The sequence below is a fragment of the Plasmodium fragile genome (assembly GCF_000956335.1).
Source record: "Plasmodium fragile strain nilgiri unplaced genomic scaffold supercont1.8, whole genome shotgun sequence".
In the NCBI taxonomy this organism is placed as follows: domain Eukaryota; phylum Apicomplexa; class Aconoidasida; order Haemosporida; family Plasmodiidae; genus Plasmodium; species Plasmodium fragile.
The window spans coordinates 358,421-379,043 of record NW_012192588.1 but is presented as its reverse complement, the minus strand read 5'-3'; the positions used below and the strand labels follow the sequence as shown (position 1 = coordinate 379,043).

Below are 20,623 nucleotides of genomic sequence, written 5' to 3'. Positions count from 1 at the left end.
AAAAAAAAAAAAAAAAAAAAAAAAGAGATAGCTCGAAAAAGTGGCATGCGGGAATGGTCAGTTGACCAAATTAATTTGATAACGCTGTTTATGCTTGGTAACGCAACGGATGCGAAATTATTTAATTTAAAAAAAGAAGAAAAAAATGGGAAGGGGGTCCACGCAGTGGATAAACAGAATGGGCGTATAAAACAACATCACGAGGAAAAATCTGGCACAATGGTATTGCGATCCCTACCCAGGGAAGACAAACCAAGCGGAGAAAAATTCCACGTCATAACTTCCCCCCACCTGTCCCTCAATAAGAAGATAAAAAAACTTCCGAGTTGGAATTCTCCATGCAAATATTTACATACTCATTGACCACTTCAAAATTTACTTCGTCCAACTGAATGACGCCCCGCGTCTCCACTATTTTTAGGTCTTCCGACACGGTGCCTTTAATTCCTACGTACTTGGTGTATGCGTTGATGAGTTTGTCTTTGATGACGCATTCGACGTAGTTGCCTGTGTGGTAAAAAGGGTCGAAACAGGGGTGTGCCTCCGTCCAAATGGGTGCGTAGCGATCATAGCGGCGGTAGCGGCATGGATCGTAGCGGCACACCTGCTTCCCCCCTGTAGTCGTCTTACCATTCACCGACTTAAGACTAATCAAGTTATCCTGCCTGCTCACAATCTCCCCAATGAAAAAAACGTCTTCGTTTATAAAGTCGGGCAGGTACTTCTCAGAAATGAGCTTCCCCATTTTGTGCTGATTCAACACTTTATTATCATTGTCTTGGTCATACTTATCATACACCTCGAAGTTTTTCTCATCGTAAGGGCCGTCATCATGGTTGGTCTGGTCCAGGTTATCTATGTCGCTCATCATCATGGCGGAGATGGGCGGCGCGTCAAGGAATGGGGGTTGGGCCTGCGTTCCTGTGTTTTTCCCTGCAAGTCTGCTGGTTGGTGAAGCGGCAAAGTGTGAGGTCGCGACGTGTCCGTAGCGATGTGTAAGCAGCGATGTGTCAGTGGTGAACGGGTGCGCCGAAGCGAAACAGAAGGAAGCTTGCCCCCCCTCTTTATGTACCGCAAACACGAAGAGGATAAATCCCTTTATTCTTTTTTGCCACTTTCGCTCACTGTTCGGCGAGCCCGATGGTTCTCCTCCTTCTCCGTTCAATTTAGCGCTAAGTGCCTCTTTGATTATATGTGTTATTTTTTTCTCGCAGAGTTATTGGGTCTTTCCCTTTGGATGTAAAAAAAAAACTTAAGGAGTGAAGAGACGCATGATGTTTTTGTGAGGCCTCTTTTCATTTTCCAATTTGAAAACGTAACGCAGCATTTGAGAGAAGGCGGGAAAACAAAGGGGGAATTTTTTTTTTTTTTTTTTTTTTTTTTTTTTTGGTGTGCTGAGGAATAAAGTAGGTGTATATGACACCAACGTCGAGGAATAAAAGAGGTGCGCTCAGGGCATTTTTCGTTTCCCCTTTGGCGCAGCTTGTAATTGTTTTTTCCCCTCTTTGGTGCCTTCTTCACGTTTTTTTTTTTTTACCTTTCTTTTTACTGCTTATTGTCCTTTACTTTGCACACTTTCCCTCGCTTCTGTTCCGCGTCGCCGCTTCACCAATACACCACTTCAAGACACTGGCGACCACTTCGCCCCCTCGGCGGCTTCACAAAAATGCCTTGGGCTGCAAAACGTCACGCCCACACATTCGCCATGACGTTTGTGAATGAGCACACCTTGACGTAGGACCCCCTTGTGCGCGTTCATCGTGCTCTCCGCTTCTGTTCCGCTTCTCCGTGCCTGGGTGTGAGAGCCTGCCTCGTTGGTTGCGCTTTCAGGGAGGAGGGGCCCAACGGTAGCCCAAAGTGAGCACCTTCCGAGTGAGTATTCCCCGAGTGTTCCCCCTCTCCCCCCCCCTGAACGGACAAAGACAAAACTTGGGGTATCCCTCCCCTAAATGCGCGCAGTTCAATGGATACAGAAGAAATCGTGTTCGTCCACGTAACCCTCAAGTTTGTAATTTTTAAGAGTATTGAACAAAATGAAAACAGCCGCTGCGACAACTTCATTATCAATTTGGCGGAGGCCAATGACATCGAGGCAGTCAACAAGTCCAAGCAGTACTTTATTCAAAAGTTTCACCAAATATTAAACAAGAAAAAAAAAAATGAATACGAATGTGTGCTCAATGGAACAATAACTGAAGTTGCAACATTTCTCTCCCAGCACATGGAACTGTACATACAGATTAGCAAAGTGAAGTATGAGACAGGTGAGCAGAGTGATGGGGGTGGCCAGGCAAGGGGGGATACGGACGGGGTAAACAGGCACGAGACAGACGCAGACGGGAAGCACCACCCAACACACGACGATCACAAGGCAGAACCAAACGCACGCACCAGCGCTGGGCGGAACAAAATACACTTACTCAACAGCGTAGACCTAGTAGAGGACGACATTAAATTTGAAAACGGGCAAATTTACTTCAAGTGTTTATTTAAAGATCTGCTAAGTGACGACTTCGAGTTTATCCAGCAGAGGAAGTATGAAAATATTAGTAACTTTTACGTGAGCAATGATTTTATATTTTCCATTTCGGTTAAGTTTGAGGAGTGCATGGTGGGCAGGAGGGACTTGGAGAGGAGAGACAAACGGGGCTGCCATTATGAGCAAGACGACTTGTATTACGACCATTACGATAACCAGTACCCCTGTCGCACCCTGGATAAACGCGCACAGAAGTATTGGCACCTTGTGAACCTCTGTCACATGACCAATTTATTCTACCTGCACATCAACTTTGATTCATATGAACAGAATTTCTTTCATCACAATTGTGTAGAGGTTACTGTGGGGGACATGCTCCAAAGTCTTTCACCCAAGGACACCCAAGATGGTACCACCAGTGGGGCAAAGGGAAATGAATCTGTTTTCGTTTCAGCGGGCGGGGGACACATCGATGGAATAAATGACAACCACCCCCATACTGATGGCAAATCTCCAATGGGGTGCCACTTTTCATTGATCCTACTCGATCGAGTGGAAGAGCTATATGATTACTTCCGCCTCAATGACATACACATTATTTTTAACAAAATGCAATTGGAGGTCGAAAAGAAAGGAGCTTTTTTTTCCCATCATAACAAATGTGGTGACTTGTGGATTCGTTACAGGGATATGGAACGGATGACATGCCAATTGAGAACACTTGGTGGGTCTGTCCCTTCGTTAAATTTTCAAGCCACCATCATATCTGTTTGTTTGCGTCCTCGTGGGGGAGAAGATGGGGACAGGTTTATCAGTTCTTTGCGGTGGAGAGGGAGCGGCGATGGTTTTGGAAGCAGAGACAGCAGTGGAGGTGGCCACACAAGCGGGAGTAGCATATCGGCTCACCCGTTTTACAAGAATGTGTACCCCCACCGGAGCAGCAGCAACTCCCCCAGTTGGGATCCTCGAGTTCATACGCACAAAAAAGAGTTGGGCTCCCCCAAGGATCACTTCCTCAAGTGGAACTTGTTCCTCTCCGTGGACCGCTGCCACATCCTGGAGCTGAGTAACATTTACGCAGAAAAGAGGAAGACTCGACAGAGCGACTTTTTTGTGAAGATCGAGTCGGGTCTCTGTGAGGGATGCTTCGTATCTCCGTTCTACCCCTTCGAGGAGAGCCGGCAGGTAGGTGTGGCGCGTCTGCGCGAGAGAGCAGCTACTGCGAAGTGGCTTCGTAGTCCACTGCCCTGCTCACACGTAATCATCACATACCACCTTACCCCCCTCAGATTGAACTGAAGAATTGCCATGTGAGTCACGATTTCCAGCTGAAGGGTGGAGACCCCTGCGACAAACTCGAAGGAGCAGTGGTGCACTTCCATCTGGCTCTGCGCGAGGAGCATACAGAGGGAGAGGGTCTACAAAGTAACCCTAACGAAAATGTTAGCCGCGGAATTAACATCGGAGTAGGGGAACTTGCTCTTAAAAGTGTCTCCAAGGAATTAAAGACCACACTGATGAAGGAGGGAGGAGTACCTCCCCAGAGGGATTACTACCAATTTGATTTTTGTGTACCTCTTTATTTACACGTTTTTAAAGAAAAGTATTTAACGTCAGAGTTGGGTGTGCAGGTGTTTTTGAGCGCAAAACAGGGGGGAGGGATCGTGAACGAAGTTGGAGCAAAGATTGGATCCCCGCAAGAGGAAAAAATAATACTCACAGCAGACGAGAGTGGAGATCATCTGGTTAAGCGTTCCTCAAAGAATGATAATAGCATCCCGAACAACATTTATGAATTTAAGTTGTGGAAAGAAGAGGAGGAAAAGAAAATGACGGAGATGCTTAAAAGGAGAGAACAAAATATGATGAAAAAACTGATAAAGAAATATGAAGCCATGGAAAGGGAAAGGAAAAATGAAATTGAAAAAAAAAAAAACGAATTAAAAGAAATTGTAATTAAAGTTAAAGAAGAACAAATAAATGTAAAAAAAAATGAAAACCTTGTCAAATTAAAAGACAAACAATTAAATGACGACATATATGTCTTGGAAAAAAAATTAAAAAAAATTAAACATGCTTATGAAAAATCGTTGAACTATTTTAAGCAAAAATTAAGAAAGACCCATTTAGGGGAAAGTCTCGTAAAAGAAAATGATCAACTGCTTGCTAGTTACAAAACTGTTTTAACAAAGGTAAAGAAATTAAGCAAAGAAAATGATGAGATGAAATCCATTTTGGGCAAGTACAACAGTAAGGATAATGCCATTATCAGCAACACTTACTTTGAGGAGTTGAAGGACGAATTGAAACGGCTTAAATCATTTCACCGACAAACGGTTCAGTCACGCGGTTGGGGAGGATACACACACGAGGGGGAGGAGGCACAACAGGGGGAAGTCACACACAATAACAGCTACATAAGAACAGTGCGGAAAAATAGAACACGAATTATCCAACTGGTGGATAATTTCGTGCCACAGATTGAACAGATTTACGACTTGACGAATGACGACTTGCTGGAGGAAAAAGTCCGCTCCATTTTGAGGGACGTCCAGGAGGTCAAGCTGATTTTGCGGGCCGAGGCGAAGGAGTTGGACCGTACCTCCCCCGGGCAATGGCTGGGAGACTCGTCAGATGGCTTGGCAGGCCAGTCAGCAGATCGGATAGAAGACCGCGTAGTGGGTCAGTTCTCCAACCAGTACATGGACGTATACGCAGTAGAATTGCCGGATGAGCCTCTGGCCATCCGCACCGACCCATCGCGAACACTCAGTAGGAACCCACCAGGGAAGGCACCCATACTGGGAAGGCACGCCAGTTTGGCTAACCATCCCAAGGGGAAGAAGCCACCCCCCCAGAGGAACCTTCTGAAGGGCAAGGGGGTGACGAGCAACATCTCCAAAGGGGTAGGTGCTCACTTCAGGGAGGCACCCCCTCACCCCAAGCTCCTAAGTGAGAAGCGTGGACGGGCCCCCACAAAGGATTCCGCCCCAACCCCACAAATGGACGGATTTAGAAAAAGGGACAAGCCAAACGAAAATGCGCACATGATTGAAAATTTAAAAAGAGAAATAAAGCGACTCATTGAAACTGGAATATATAATGAAGACGATACGATTATTAAAAATATGAAGAAGAAGTTAAACGCGCTGCTTTGAAGGGGAGCATGTGGGCAGGTGCTGGAGGACGTCCACACCTGATGCCTCTTTTCCGCAGCACTTTTCACACGATGGGATTATCCAAGTGGACACATGAAGGCTAATCGGAAGCACCGCATATTGTGTAGTTATTCATTACTGACTCTCACCCCATTTTAATGACCGCTCCGCACACGATATATTTGGGCACTCCCTTTTAGGTGTCCTTCGCACATTTGCAAAAAGGGGGAAAAAAAAAAAACGAAGAGGCATAACATTCCCCATTAACCATTTTTTGTTGCATGCCCAACCTTGGGCGAGGGGGGGACGAGTAGGTTATTTTTTTTGTTCTCTCCCCCGCGAGCTACTCCAAGGGAAACGTTAGGCAATTTTTTTTTTTTTTTTTTCCTCCAAATGGGAAAAAAGAGGGCCATCCTTTTAGGTGCCTTCTCAAATTGGCTCACTAGCACGTGTACGTGCACAGAAATGTATCAACGCATATACATTTCCCATCAACATGAGAGCCTGCCCCTACACGTATGGTTCTTCCAGCGAACGTCCTTGTAGTTTTTAATTTGTTGTGTTGGGGTCCCCGCCCCCCCCTTTTTTTTTTTTTGTTACCTCAAAATTTGTTTGGAGACTCGCAAAAAGAATTGGCAAAATAATTTTTTTTTTTTTATGTTGTGGTGTTATTAATTCATACGTTGCGCCTCCCTTTTGCGCGCAACCAATTTGGGGGTGAGAAGCATCTCACAAGTGTGTGGCCGCAGCCAAGGTGCAGCCTGGCCGTAACGGGAGCCATCGCGCTGACCGCTCACTGGTGCGAAGTTTAAATAGGGTCTCCATCGAGTGGGTGCCAGGGGAATCAACTTATAATGTAAACCCACGCCCCAGACCATGTGCAGAACCGTACGAAAGTCGCCCCTCCCGCTTATGTGTACCGTCTGTACAAACCACTATAAATAACGCGCTGATTTGTGCTCTCAAATGATGATGGCACTGGGTGGTAGGGACGGGCCAGACAGGCCAGACGAGTCCGTCCACAGGGATTACCCCACCGCGGATGGTCTTCACCATGGCGCTGATATGAACCCCGCTGATGTGAACGATAACTACGACGTGTGTGATGACAGCGAGGGTTATGAAGACTACAAAGGAATCAGCTACGGCATGCTTTTGAAAAAAGTGGTGCGGAGGTCCATAAATGACTGGAGTCTCTTTTGTGATCGAGTGGATAACGACAATGGAGGCAATTGTGATTATCTTAGAAGTGCCCTCATTCAGTACTGCAGGCACATGAGGGAGTGCTTCCTAAAGCTCCTGGAGCTAAATACATTCAGAAGAAACTATAAAGACATTAATGATATAATTAAACTGATTTTAGAATATAAAGAAAATAACAGAGAACTGAAAACCAAGTACCAGTATGAATTATATTTGTGCAAAGTAAGAATAATGGACCTCCAAATTAACGAAAGTAATATCCTTTGTGCTATGGATTTATTGTCCACAGGCAAGTACACGAGGTTCCCTCTTCTCTTCAAGGAGATCTTAACCAACCCAACAGATTCTTTCATTCCAAATTTAGATGTGAATCAAATAAACATATTGAAAAAAAGAATCGTGGATGAATTTTTAATTAATTATTATTCTTCCAGGATACCTAAGGATAAAGTAAATTTTATATTTGCAGACGGGTTCATAGAGTTAGATGTGGTTAACGAAGTAAAGGTTTCTCTTATCACGGACTTTGTTACATGGAGTATTGTTAAGGCAGACATTTCCTTTCTACGCCACATGAATTTGCACGCGTCCCATAATTTGAACCTCATCAGTTTGGTCACCTATGGCGTTGTGCAGAAAATGAGCGAACTGGCTGGAGCGCAGCAGATGAGAGGAGTCGCCTCCTCAGAGCAGATGCGTGAGGGGGATACCCCCTCCGAACATAGTGACAGGGAGAGTTCCCACAACGACGAGTTTTTGCTAAGCATAGAAGGAAGAACCCATCACAACGACAAACAAGCACGCGTGGACGAAATGCGGCATGGCCGTATGAACCCCATCGAGCAGCACTACCACAGAGAAAGAGAAAAAAGGACACAAGCAGAGGAAACACTACCGCTGGCAGATGTGCTCTACGAAATATACAAAATCAGTCACTTCTATTGTAGTGTACAAATAATGGAATTTTTTAAAGGCTGTATAAATCAGTATAATACATTTAACTACGCAGCGAAGAAAGTTTTTATTTATAAATATTTTTCAAATAGGACAGTAGAGATGACTCCCTCCTGTTACAACTACAGTCTGAGTGATAAAGATGCATCTCTACACCTAGACATTCATTTGTATGAGTGCGAACTGAGTAAGGGAATGTACGAGTGGTTTGAAAAAATCCCCCTACTTGACCAATATACCAAAAAAAAAATGATTCTTAAATTTGTCTTAAATAATGAAACTGGGAACATAAATGTATTTTTGTGGCCATTTAGTTTTTTTAAAAAAAGGAAAAAGGAAAATTTCCGCACGGATGAAATTTTGACCTTTTATGAGTTGCTCTACTGTGATATATTACAGAGCAGGATGAAGAAGCTGTTTAAGTTTGACCCAGCTGATATTCACTTAGAGAGTTGGTTCACTCGAGTGGCCAATTGCGTCACGCGTTTTTTGTTTTCCATTTTGAAGGCATTTAGTTCAGTCGGGGGGGAAGTACTCCACGGCTTAGGTAGCATGGATCACACCTGGAGCAGCGAGACCTCCTTCCAAAACAAAGCAATTGGTGTGCATGAGTTGATACAAGATTATTTCTTCCATTTGGGTTACATACGTGGGGAGCTGCGTTGTGAGGACGAGGGGGTGGACAGCCTAACGGGGCGCCTCACCCCACAGGGGGGCGAAAACTACGCGCAGCGATGTGAAAACAATGCGCAGCGAAGCGAAAACGGTGTAGGGGAAGACGCACAAGTACGCATGACGACCCTACAAAACCGCATCAAAACAGTCCTCATGAGGAAGAAAAATGGAGACTTTTGCCTTCTAAGGTACACATTCTACGAACAGAAAATCGACCTCTTCTTAAGTAAGCAAAGTGAAAAGTTCACCTTCATGTGTCATTGGAAAAGCAAAACGTTTGTAGACATGATCAGTCTCCACTACGACCTTAAGCTGGTCATATACGTGGTGTACCTACTGAAGAGATTCTCCTTATATGTGTACATGTACCACGAGTTGCAAGAAAGATTTCTCCAAGTGAAGGCAGGAAAGGTCTTCAACTACGACCTAGACGAGGAGCAATTTTGTCCTAATTTTTTTGTACACAAATTGAAACTTCATGACCTTTTAAAAAAATACAACTACTCATCAAACATTGTGTTGACAAAATTCCTTCAGAGTTTTTTTTCCTTTATCGATTTTTATTTTTATCTTCCGTGTGGTGAGGAGGTGGAGGGGGCATACGGGTCAACCCATGGGAGGGGAGCATTTGAGCAGGCTCTCCGGAAATTGATCCCTGGGGGGGGGAGAGTTCACAAGTCACGCGATTGGTCTCACTCGAAGGGGAGTGTTCACATAGGAGGAAGCACACCCAACGAGTTAAATCGCTTTGGCAGTTTGGAATGGATTAATCTTGGAGAGTCCCGTTTTAGCAGCACCGCCCCCCGGCGGCAATCATGGGGTAGTGGATATGAGGAGACCGCCCACGAGGGGACGAGGGCAGCCCCACACAAAGACCCCTTCCGGCAGAATTTCTTCTCAGTACTATACTTCACCATCTACACATATAACCACACACCCCTGTTGCTAATCCTGCTGATCGAAAAGGATTGCATACACAAAACGTATATTGTTATATGTGGAAGTAACACAGTAGCTTCTGGGACAGACGCTGTACTAGGCGAACAAGGGAAGAACAAGAAGAGACACTTCTTTACCATTCCACTAATACATAGGAGCTACCCCATTGTACATAACCTAGAAGATTATCTGAACGGTCTACGAGATCTGGTCAACCGATTTTCAAATTTATTTTCCACGTTGGAGAAACTGCTACAGATGAACGCGCGATGTCCCGTTTTTTGTAGTCGATTTTGCGTAGCCCCGTACAAGGGTGGCGCATCGAGATTGGGTACAGGGGACACACGTCAGGACAGTGAGCTCACGCTTAAACTCGCCTCCGACCAGATGTACGCCCAACTGAGGGAAGAGGAGAAAAAGGGTTTCCTCGACCTTCAATACTTCGTAAGTAAGAACCAGTCCAGGCGGTTTGCTCGCAGCGCAAGCGGTGACGTCGCTGCAGACGTTGCGAACCTGAGCGAAGCGAACGCAGAAGATCTCGCCAAGGAGAAATACCCAGTGGACTACATCAGCAACTACTTGCTCCACTTGGAATGCGAGCTGGACGAGGAGCACTACTTGAACAAGGAATTTGTGAACAACAATGAAGAAAGCGAGTACCCCATTCGGATCAAGGTGAACACCTATGGGTCCTTTTTTTTTGAAGTCCCCGTTCGGCAGAAAAAACTCCTTAAGATAAGGGACTTGGATTTGAACAGAAGCAGAGAGGAGGTTTCTTTTTTGTGCTCCAACGTAGCGATAAATGTGAAGGTAGAGCGGCTTGGAGAGCAAGGGGCGGACGCGACCTCTGACGACTGGGTGCAAATGAAAACAATGTACCTACTACTCAAGGACGACTGTTCTTCAACGAACATTCTTCACCTCTTTTCAGTCATGAGCAAAATATTTTCCGTGTGGAATTTCTTCCAGGAATTGTACTATCTTGAACAAATCATGTCCCCTGATATTTCCATCCGCAGCTGCCATTTGGCTAATATCATTGTTGATTATAACTGTGGTGTTAACAAACAGATTGCTTGTTCTGTCGTGTTAGACGTTCTTAGTGGTGGCGATATAACATCAGGACAGCTCGACAATCCACCTGGGGGATCGTTTCTCATAGGTGCATATAATAGCAGAGAGCATTTTTCAAAAGGACTAGGGGAAGGAGACCCAGACAACATAACGTCCAAAGACGGGATAAAACAAATGAGCGATGAAGAAGACGCATTGGAAAAATTACTTTTCTTCAACATCGCCTTTAACTCCCCCTTTGAATGTATTAATAAATTATTTTCTCGAGAAAAAAAAAAGCTCTTCTTGTACTTGAAAAAAAAAAAAAGTATTTTCAGCTTGCTCAGATTTATTTTCTTAACCTTTGAATTTCATTATAACTTTTATACTCTAATTAACAGGACAAGTGAGCATTTGAGGAAGATCCCTTTTTTGCATCCAGTAGACCTCTTGCACGATGTTGAATTTGAGTATGTGAACCTCATGACTGTTATGTTAACATTAAAATGTTTTAGTAACGACAAGGGGGTGCTGTCCTTTTATTTGATTTTGCACCCTGAGCATTTCTCCAAAGTTGTGATCATCCCGCATTACAGGGGTACCTCCTTGGGTACACGATATCAGAGGAGGGAAGTGTCCATTAAAAATTTCTTCAAAAGGGGGAAGCGCCAGGGGGGACTTTCTCCTCGATGGGGTGATGAAGAAAAGGATGTGAATGAGGAGAGAGCGGGGGTTATACAGCCACGACAAGGGTCTGCAAAAAATATTTCCAGGATGAGCGTGTCGTTTCCTCATTTGGTAAATGAGAAGGGTAACCAGTGGGGAGGTCAATATGGAGTCTCACCCAAGAAGAGATCATGGGATTACTCCAACCAACACGACACAACGATAGCGGACGCAAGTCTGGCCCAAAGCGGAGAACCGCTCAACACACAGCAAAGCGGCATACTCATTGACCACCTAGATGAGGAAGACCTATTCGTTTATCTCTTTTCCCATTTTTGCGACATTTTAAATTTAAAGAAAGTTCACCAGTCTACCATCTACACTCCGGGTGGAGATGTGCAAAGTGGTCATGTACATTCACCACAAGAGAGCAGCAGTCACTCACTGGACGGAACAGAACATGTCTCATTTGGAGATAGCGCGAACGAGAACGATCTCAAAATTTTCGAAGAGTACGACGTGTTTATATTAAATATAAAATATTTGTTTAAAATGAAAAACCAAATTGTCCTGTCACAGGTTTTTTTCTTCCCTCCATTTTTTCTGTACACCACCCTCTACCCTTTTGTGGAATTTTTGAAGACACTAAAATGTTGGTTTGTCTTGTTGGATCAACTGAGACTTCACCATTCCGATATTACCTTGATGTGGTCCGAGATAGGCGACGTTTTTCAGCACGTAACTGCGGTTAGGAAAAGGTGCGCTTCGCCGATCCCCCCCGAGGGTCACACACAAGGTCCCCGCCAGGAGGACGAAATAGTTGTGCACTTCGTGTGGTTCCTCTACAGCACCAAAGATTTGTACATCGACATGGCGTCCCTTGGTGAGGGAAAAAGGTACAAGAGGAGTTATGCGGCCCTTTTGGGTGACCCCAAGGAGGTGAATCAGGAGGATTTGTTTGAGAGGGATGACGGAAACAGCGCTTATGGAAATCGAGGTGAGCATAAAAAGGTAAAGAGGCCAGAGGGGGATGGGCAGCACAGCACGACAGATCATTTGTGGTGGGACAACCACACAATTAGTCAATCCAAATCGGATGAAATACAAAACGTGAAATGGGAAATCGGAGGAGACAATTTTGTAGCAAAAAAATGGACACACACAACGAATTATCTGAGCACCCCCTTTCACATGAACCCAACAAACACAGACAAATTAAAAAATATGATCAACGCATATTCTCACATGAACGATGATATTTTTTTAAAAAAAAAAACTCAGAAAATATGGTTGGGGGAGAATTTTATCCAGAGAGCTTATGCCCTGCGGATTTTGGAGTCCAAAAATGAGGACCCCCCATATAAAGAAGGGACAGGATGGAATCCTTTAACGGAGGAAGGAAAGAATGATAATGTTGGGAACCATAACTGGTATGACATACTTATGAAGATGAACCCATACAAAGAAACGACCAATCTAAAGGAACCACAAAACGATTTTGAAAATATGTTTTTTTTTAATGAAGAAAAAATGCTAATGGGAGACATGAAGAATGCGAAAAATTCTTCCTCCTCAGCAGAAAACATATACAAAGGGGATATGCATTACTGGACCAATTCAGTGTGCATATATTTTGAAAATGTGGGGGAGACTGTGGATGAGGAGGATTGCTGGTTTTATCGTAGTAGGGCAAAGGTGCCCACACGGGAAGGGCAAGTAGGTAACCACGGTGAGGTGAAAAATCAAACGAGGAAATTTATCCTGGAGGAACAAAACGTACTGAAAGAAAACTCCAAAATTAATTCAGCCTTGAATATAATTTACAACTATGCTAGAATATGGCTCCTCAAAATGAATCACTCCAGCGTTATTTCGTTTTTTCGCATCATGATTGAGACATTGGTTGATAAAAAGAATATATGTGAGTTGTCTTCTCTCTTGTTTAACTCAGTTTTGTCTTATCGAGAGCATATAACCTTTTGGATGCTTCCAACCAGAGAAGGTGTATCAATGCCATTCGTTGAAATGGAGTTTGTAGCTGATGGGATCCATGACCACCAGGTTACTTCGGTGGGTGAAAAAAAAGAGACTTCCATTTTGCACAATAAATGGATTGAACTGGTTGTTCCCGTGGAAGAAGCGGTGTATGATGGTTATCTCATGGAGGGAGAAAACACTAACAGAGGGGTTATGGCTAACCTGGATGGTGGGCAGACCCATACAGGTGGCGATTTGCCTACTCCCAGCGGAGGGAACCAAATTATCACCACGGGAGGTGATGACGGCAAGAGAGGGAAGTGGCATCCCACCCCTGCAACAGAAAAAACGATTAAGATAAAGTACAAAATGTGGAGATACATGCCATCCCCTTTTAAAAAAAAAAAGTTCGCACAGGAGGTTAAAGACATTATGGTGGGAACCAACGAAAGCGTGACGCTCACGTTTAAAATATCATCAGAGCTGCCAATTAAAAACTTAAAGGAGGTGCACATAAATGACGAACCGTTCGTGAAATTTCTGGTGAGGCACAAAATCGACTTAAATGTTGCTCACCAGAGGGTCATGACCATTTTGCAGAAATACAACCTGATGGCAAACTACTCATTCGTTGCCACGCAGACCGTCCTCCACAGCAGCACCTTCGAACTGTTGCTCAAGGGGGGGAACAACGACAGCGGGTGAGAGGAAAGGCGTGCTGGCGTCTGCCATTCGGAAGAGAAACATCTTCCTTCCACCCCCAGTTACGTTACCGTTGCCGTTGCCCTTACCGGTTCCGTTACTTTGTTATTTTATTATTATTTTTTTTTTTTGACGTCCCCCTTCTCGTGCCACAAACCATAGGTTTTGTGAATTCCGCAAGGCATTTTTTCCTTAACGTGCGGGTGACCCTGTACAAATGAATTTTGCGTTTTACATGCATGCCACAGCGTGGGGAAAATAATTAAAAAAAAAAAAAATCCACGCACGCGTATGTTAGCAACTGTGCACGTAGCAACCATGTGCGCGGCTAGCATGCATACGGTTTACCTATATAACGCTTATGTTGCACACCTGAGCAAATGTTTGTGACTACCGCTTCGAACACCTCCCTCCCCCCACGATCAATGCAGTTCCCTCAAATGTTAAGGGAAACAACATGAAGAAGAACAGTAAGGTGGCGCATTTGGTTTGCCTGCTCGGCGGCTTCCCACTGTACGAAGCCTTCTCGAATGAAAAGTCGATGCAGGGTCTGCAAAACGATAATGGTAGTGTCCATGCGCAGTTACGAAAAAAAAGCAAAGTGGTCCATTTGGAATGTACAAACATAAATAGGAAAAGAGAACCGTGGGGGATTAAAATATTGTCTCCTCATAAAAATACGGCCATAGTTTCGAATGAAGGGAAAACAAAAAGTGAGTTAAGGGCAAATGTAATAAAGGGAGTAAACAAAATATGTGGCGAACGAATTACTCGAAGGAAATGGGAACCCCTGTGGAGGTACAACTGCCATTGGAGGCTCCAACTGGCCGAGTGTGAAAGGGTCAATTGCAACGGTGAGGAAATAGGAGGACGAATTTTTGCGCACAAAACACACTGTGAAAATGGTAAGGGAAGCAAATTTCAATCTAGGGAAGATATCCAGCAGGGGATTCATGTCGAAATGAAGAGGACAGATCAATACAGTGATGAAGAATACGTCCAAATGAGGAGTGACGAAGGTGAACCCTGCAGCGACACCTCCAGTGAAAGCGACACGCAAGAAGAGTTAACAGAAGACGTAATTAACTTCATCGAAAGTATAATTAAAAAACACAAAATAGTTTTATTCATGAAGGGTACAGCTTTAAACCCATTTTGTAAATATAGCAAACAAGCAATACACATTTTGAAGCTAAACAAAGTGAAAGAAATTAGGACTGTTAATATTTTGGATGATGAAAAGTTGAGGAGATCTTTAAAAATTTACTCTGAGTGGCCCACCTTCCCGCAGTTGTACGTAAATGGGAAATTCGTCGGGGGCATAGACAAATTGCAGGAGTTACATGATGGGAAGAAGCTAAAAGGCGTCTTGGAGGATGTGTAGCAGTGTGTGGTGTATGCTAGGTCAATGCCCCATGGGAGGAAGTGAACAACGAGGGGCTACACTTGGCACAAACACACAGGTTTGCGTCGCCATGTGTGTGCCTGTTGTCACATACATTGTATATCCCAGGGGAAAAATCTCCCTCAATCCCCTTCCCCTATGGGCGTTATCTAAAACAAAGGTGTTTCAAACAGGTTTGCAGTTGAACGTGAAAAAATAAGACGCACTTTGGTGTGCGCGCAAAAGAAAAGTTAAGTAAAGAATGAAAGGCACAAATTGGAAGGGGAGACTCTCATCTGAGATAGGAAAAAGCCTCCCCGATGGGCTAACCCATCGAGTGATATGTAGCATGAAATGAAAAAATGTACAAAGAGGAGGTAACATTTATAGACACATACACTACGTGAAGGGGGGAGGGCACTTAAATGGGCAGTCCACACGCAAGATCTATTTGTATGTGTGTGCGTTAGTGTACAAATTTGGGTACCATACAGCGCACATTTTGCCTGAACAAACAGGCAAAAAAAAAAAGGATTTTTTTTGTTTTTTAGCTAGCAGCTGCAAACAACATGAACAGTTCAGGCAAAACGCTAAAGAAAAGATAAAAAAAAATGGTCACTCTTTTAACACTATATTGAATAGTGGATCCTACAGAAAAATGCTGCAAAACGAGTGAAAGCTTCATAGAATGATGGGCAAAGAGGTCAATATATAAGGTTGAAGAAGTCGTACGGGAAAAGCTTCCAAATTATATGATCCTTTTTGGGAATGTAAAAATGAAAAAAGGAATTGTACTGTTCGAAAAATTGCGACAAATATTCGCTGTAAATCATGTTCTCTCCATACATCAAACTGGACTCGGGAACGTAAGCAAAGTTGAAGTGGTCATCATGCAATGGCTGTTCTTCGTTCACGTTGAGCCGTACGTTTTCCCACGCCAGGTCAGCAGTTGCATGTTTAGCCTGTCTTGCGTGTGATGTTTCTGTACGTTTGTTAGGATGGTCCGTGTAAGCTGAACGGTCATGCAAAATTGTGCCTCCTTTTTTCCCGTCTTTATTAACCAGAAGGAGGTAATGCACAGAGTTTTGAACTTCGGTTGGGTACTCTAAAAAGAAATGATATTTCCACTCTTCTGGCGCGTAGCACATGTAATCCCAGCTGACCACCACTGCTTCGTAATTCCAGTATCGATGCCTCACAATGTTGCCAATATGAAAAATGGGGGTTCCTTTGTACACTCTTTTGCGTATATAATTTCCTAACCCAAAGTCATATTTTACGCCGAACTCCATTTTAGTGTTCTTGGGCACGGATTCGAGTGTGTGCATGTTTTTTTTCTGCAGCATTTTTTTTTTTTTTTCCTGAAACTGGTGCAGGTATAGCTTGTCTGCTTCACTGAGGTAGGGATCGTCTAGCGCGGATTCTCCCTCGCCGAGGCTGGCGGAGGCACTACTTCGTCCGCTTCTTCCTTTCGAGCGACCCACCCTCTGGGCGCTCGCTGCGAACACATTTCTAAAACACCGTATGACTTCGTTCTGCGATTTCAAGGACGTGTGCAGGGTCGGGTGGGCGCAAAGAATGGGAGACGACACATGCACGTAGTAGTGGCACTCCGTGGTCTGGAATATGTTTACTATGCTTGTCTGCGTCTCGTTCTGGTAATGCAACGAGCAATCGAAGTAGATGGTCGTTATGTAATCGTGTACATCACCAAGAGTGTCTGTGCACCGTTCTCCCTTCAAATCAACCGCTAAAGATTTGTAGAAGTTTTCGTTTCCGTATTTTAAAATTTCCACTGGCCTGTCTATCATGTATGTGCTTACGTATGGAATTCGGTCCGTGGGAAAAGAGAAGTAGGGAGGGGGGGTGGTTGTCTCGTTCAGGGATGTAATTGTGGCTTTGAAGGTCGCTAGGAGCGGGTGGGCATTGTGGCCACGTCCATCAGCACTACCGCCGCTACGGCCGCTACTACTACTACTACTACTACCGCTGCTACTTCCAATATGACCACCATTCTGAGTGTACTCCGACGGGGAGGCAGAAAAAGGCGACGACGACGAAAGGGCATTCGCTGAGGTGGACGCCAAAATGGATGCGGCAGAGATATGGTCCGCAGAAGGGGGATAACCCTGCAGGGGGAAATACCCCCCAGACAAGACAGACGTATGATCAATGTCGTCCTGCCCCGTAATTGATATAACAGCCGATTGAGTAATTGCCCCCTTTTGTGTCTTCAGATAATTCTCTGCATCTTTACGCAGCCTATAATTCATTTTGAGAACAGGAAACGCATCATACATTTTTTCGAAAAAAGGTTTTCCTTCATTTGTGGAGCGATCAGAAGCTCCAAGCAAAGTAAGGGGGTATTTTATTCTATCAAATTGATCCTTCTCATATCGAATGACACTGTTGGGTAAGCAGACTTCGTAAATATATTCGTCATGCTTATTGAACTGGAAGCACTTGTTCATTAGTCCTTTTAGCAATAAATGATTTGGTGGGTTTACCTTGTCTGTGTAATCACAGAACATGTAGGCACTTAGAGTTACTCGGTAGAGGTGTGTTACCTTTGGAAAAAATGCATTCAACATTTTATTTAGCTTATCCTTTAATGCTCTGTAGTAATTCTCATTGTATTTGTACATGGAACATGTTTTAAAAAAATAAGGCTGGTTGTTTGTCCATCTGTTCAGAATAATTTTGTACATTTTGGTCAAATTCGTCTGAACATGTTCATATATTTGGAAAATCAAGGGGAAATAATTTCGATGCAATTTTTCGAAGCTATTAACTCGTAAATTATTGTTCCCACATATGAAAAGGACTTCGAAGAAATACGTCCCATCGCTGTAGTACTGAACTACGGTGTTGTTAGCGAAGAGTAGGTCTTTGTCATTCTGGTAACTACAAATGCATGTGTGTTTTTCATTTTTACTTGGGTTTTTTTTCTGATCATCATACCTTTTCGAAACAAATGATATGGATCTGTTCAGGCAGATTTTCAGTTCATTCTCACTGGACGGTGTAAACGCATCAATGCATTCATTTTTTATGGTTAGCATTTTCCCCTTTATCATATGATTTTTTAGTATGACTTGTTCATTCACGTTTTCATAAGTTCTGTTTTTATGATACACATTGAATTTGTGTTTGTAAAAAATGTAGTCGTACATTTTTTGGAAATTACACTGTATGGCTAGGCGTCTGTTTTTCTTTTGTTGAGCTGTGCTGATTTTGTTAAAGCTGTGCTTCTTTGGAGACCCCATCCTTCCTGTGTGGTCTCTCTTTATTGCTTCTTCTGCTGCTGCTCCTCCTTCTTTGCGGGTGGTTTCTCCCCCTTGTATGTTACTTCCAACCATTTGGGGTGCCCCCCATCCCCATGTGCCTGACGAAGGGGGGTCATTTTGTCTATGCAACTCGTAATACATTCCTTGCCCCTCAGCATACTTCAAGAGGTAATTGTTCCGATGTAGTTTTTCCTCCACGTACCTGTTCATCCCCTGAGGTGCTTCCCCTCTTCCCTTTGTTAATGCGTCCAGATCATCACACCGAGAGAGGGTTACCCCTTCCGCCTCATCCTGATAGGAAGGAGTTGCCCCCCCATCTCTAACATCACCAAACTTGTTTGATTTTCCGAAGAGGCACAAAAAGGAGTCATTGCCGATGGTTACATTGGTGTACTTGTGCGAAAGGTCGTTGTGGAGGAACTCGATAGGTATGCTGTGGTCCAGCTGTACTTGATATTTGGTGCTGACAAAGCATTGGCACACTAGCTGGGTGAGCGCCACTATAACGAGCACATGCGCAAGCGCAGGCACAGGCCGCATCTTCTCCTTTCTTTTTATTTCTGCAAACGAGTTCGTGTATTCTCATCATAATATGCTTCACGGTGCCTGACGCTGTGTGTACTTCGAGGGGGGGGTCCTTCCGTCGGGATTGGTTCGCCCGTCTCGCTGCCGCTTCTGGGTTGCCTACCGCATCCACAGGCTTACTGCTTATACGTCGCTGGTCACTGCGTAACGGGCGCGTGTTGCTACTTTTACCCGGCGCTGGCTGCTCACATCTCAACCGCTCCTTTCACCTCCTGGAGCGAGATGCCACAGGAGGAACATTCAGACTTTACAAAAAAAAAAGGAAACGCGAGGAACAAAGCAGGAACCGCACAAAGAACTTCTCCCTGTTGACGCCGCTTTGCGCATGCATATGCCGTTCGTTCATCTTTCTTTTCGCTTCTCGCCTCCGCGTTGTTTCTACTTTGCGTTCCCCCTTCGCTTTTGCTTCGCGTTGCATTTTGTAATTTTTTTTTGCCCCATTTTTTGCTTTTTTTTTTTTTTTCCGTCCTTCCTTTTACGCGTGCACCAATATGTAAAATTTCCACCCTGCACTTTTTGGCTCTTCTTTTCCCCTTGCCGCGCTCCACCGCTTTACAGAATGGGGAAACTTTTATTAGTGCATTTTATGGTTGCGTAGCTGACCGGGCCATATTCTTCGCTGCTTGGCCATATGAGCCATTTTTTTTTTTTTTTTCCGTTGAATAAATGTTAAGCAGCCCAAGGGGGGTTCCCCCCCTCCCCTTTCCACAAATATATATATTTGAATGTACGCATTGGTATTATAACACCCGTTTAAGCTTTTTTTATGTGGACTGGTTTAGAACTAGGGCGCCCTTTTGAGACGCCCGAAGCTGCCCTCCGGTTAATCATTACCAATGAGATGGAGGGTGAGAGAGGGAACACAAATGAAAGAGTGATGCTTCCCACCTAGGGGGAGAAAATTTAGTGTAGAGGTGTAGGTAGTCCCGATTAGCTGTGCCATGGGACGGTGTTCCTCCCCAAATGAGCATATTGATTTGGAAGGCAGTTTTGGGACATCCTGGCAAGGACGGTACACAAGCTTGGTCGAAAGTTGGGTGGTCTGTTCACTCGAGAGGAGCGATTGCTCAAAGAAGCTGCAGTGCCTATGCGAGTACGCGCCCAGACAGCAGTACATGCAAAGAGGCAAAAAAAAAAAAACCCTGAAACCACGAAACGTCGCGTAATTCATTAAAACCATGATGAACAAACCACTTGCAAGAATAAAGAACAGAAAAAAAAAAAAAAAAAAAATTGGAAATCTCGAAAATATGTGGCGAAAGGTATTTTCGGATTTCTGCACACGGATTGTTTTTTTTTTTTTTTTTTTTTTTTTTCTCCCTTTTTTGATTTTTGCTTTGCTTAAATTTTTCAGTTAGGAGATTAAATCTTGATTATATTTTACAAAAATGAAAAAAAAAAAAATATAATTGTAAAGTCTTCTAAACATTGTTTAAAAATGGAAAGAAAAATAATTTACATACGGATATAAGTAGATCGAGGGGCAGGCGCAAAGGTTAAGATGATTTACATATTTGACGTGTTCCATTTTTCCATTGCGCTATATCCCCATGCACGCATA

The 20,623-nt window shown here is 43.9% G+C and overlaps 5 protein-coding genes across 5 annotated transcripts; 3 read left to right on the top strand and 2 right to left on the bottom strand.

Annotated features, from left to right (window-relative positions):
• Nucleotides 1–298: 298 nt before the first annotated feature.
• AK88_01017 (uncharacterized protein) lies at nucleotides 299–871 on the bottom strand (the record flags this gene model as incomplete). Its single annotated transcript, XM_012478655.1, has 2 exons — nucleotides 299–507; nucleotides 631–871. The coding sequence occupies 2 exons, from the start codon at nucleotides 869–871 to the stop codon at nucleotides 299–301; spliced, it is 450 nt and encodes a 149-aa protein (XP_012334078.1).
• A 1,092-nt stretch (nucleotides 872–1,963) lies between these two features.
• On the top strand, nucleotides 1,964–5,637 carry AK88_01016 (uncharacterized protein; the record flags this gene model as incomplete). The annotated part of the gene is made up of 2 exons (XM_012478654.1): nucleotides 1,964–3,664; nucleotides 3,769–5,637. 2 exons carry the CDS (start codon nucleotides 1,964–1,966, stop codon nucleotides 5,635–5,637), a joined length of 3,570 nt encoding a protein of 1,189 aa, XP_012334077.1.
• Nucleotides 5,638–6,606: 969 nt separating this feature from the next.
• AK88_01015 (uncharacterized protein) lies at nucleotides 6,607–13,809 on the top strand (the record flags this gene model as incomplete). The annotated part of the gene is made up of 1 exon (XM_012478653.1): nucleotides 6,607–13,809. The coding sequence occupies one exon, from the start codon at nucleotides 6,607–6,609 to the stop codon at nucleotides 13,807–13,809; it is 7,203 nt and encodes a 2,400-aa protein (XP_012334076.1).
• Nucleotides 13,810–14,263: 454 nt separating this feature from the next.
• AK88_01014 (Grx4 family monothiol glutaredoxin) lies at nucleotides 14,264–15,190 on the top strand (the record flags this gene model as incomplete). Its single annotated transcript, XM_012478652.1, has 1 exon — nucleotides 14,264–15,190. The coding sequence occupies one exon, from the start codon at nucleotides 14,264–14,266 to the stop codon at nucleotides 15,188–15,190; it is 927 nt and encodes a 308-aa protein (XP_012334075.1).
• A 704-nt stretch (nucleotides 15,191–15,894) lies between these two features.
• On the bottom strand, nucleotides 15,895–19,017 carry AK88_01013 (uncharacterized protein; the record flags this gene model as incomplete). The annotated part of the gene is made up of 1 exon (XM_012478651.1): nucleotides 15,895–19,017. The coding sequence occupies one exon, from the start codon at nucleotides 19,015–19,017 to the stop codon at nucleotides 15,895–15,897; it is 3,123 nt and encodes a 1,040-aa protein (XP_012334074.1).
• Nucleotides 19,018–20,623: the final 1,606 nt, after the last annotated feature.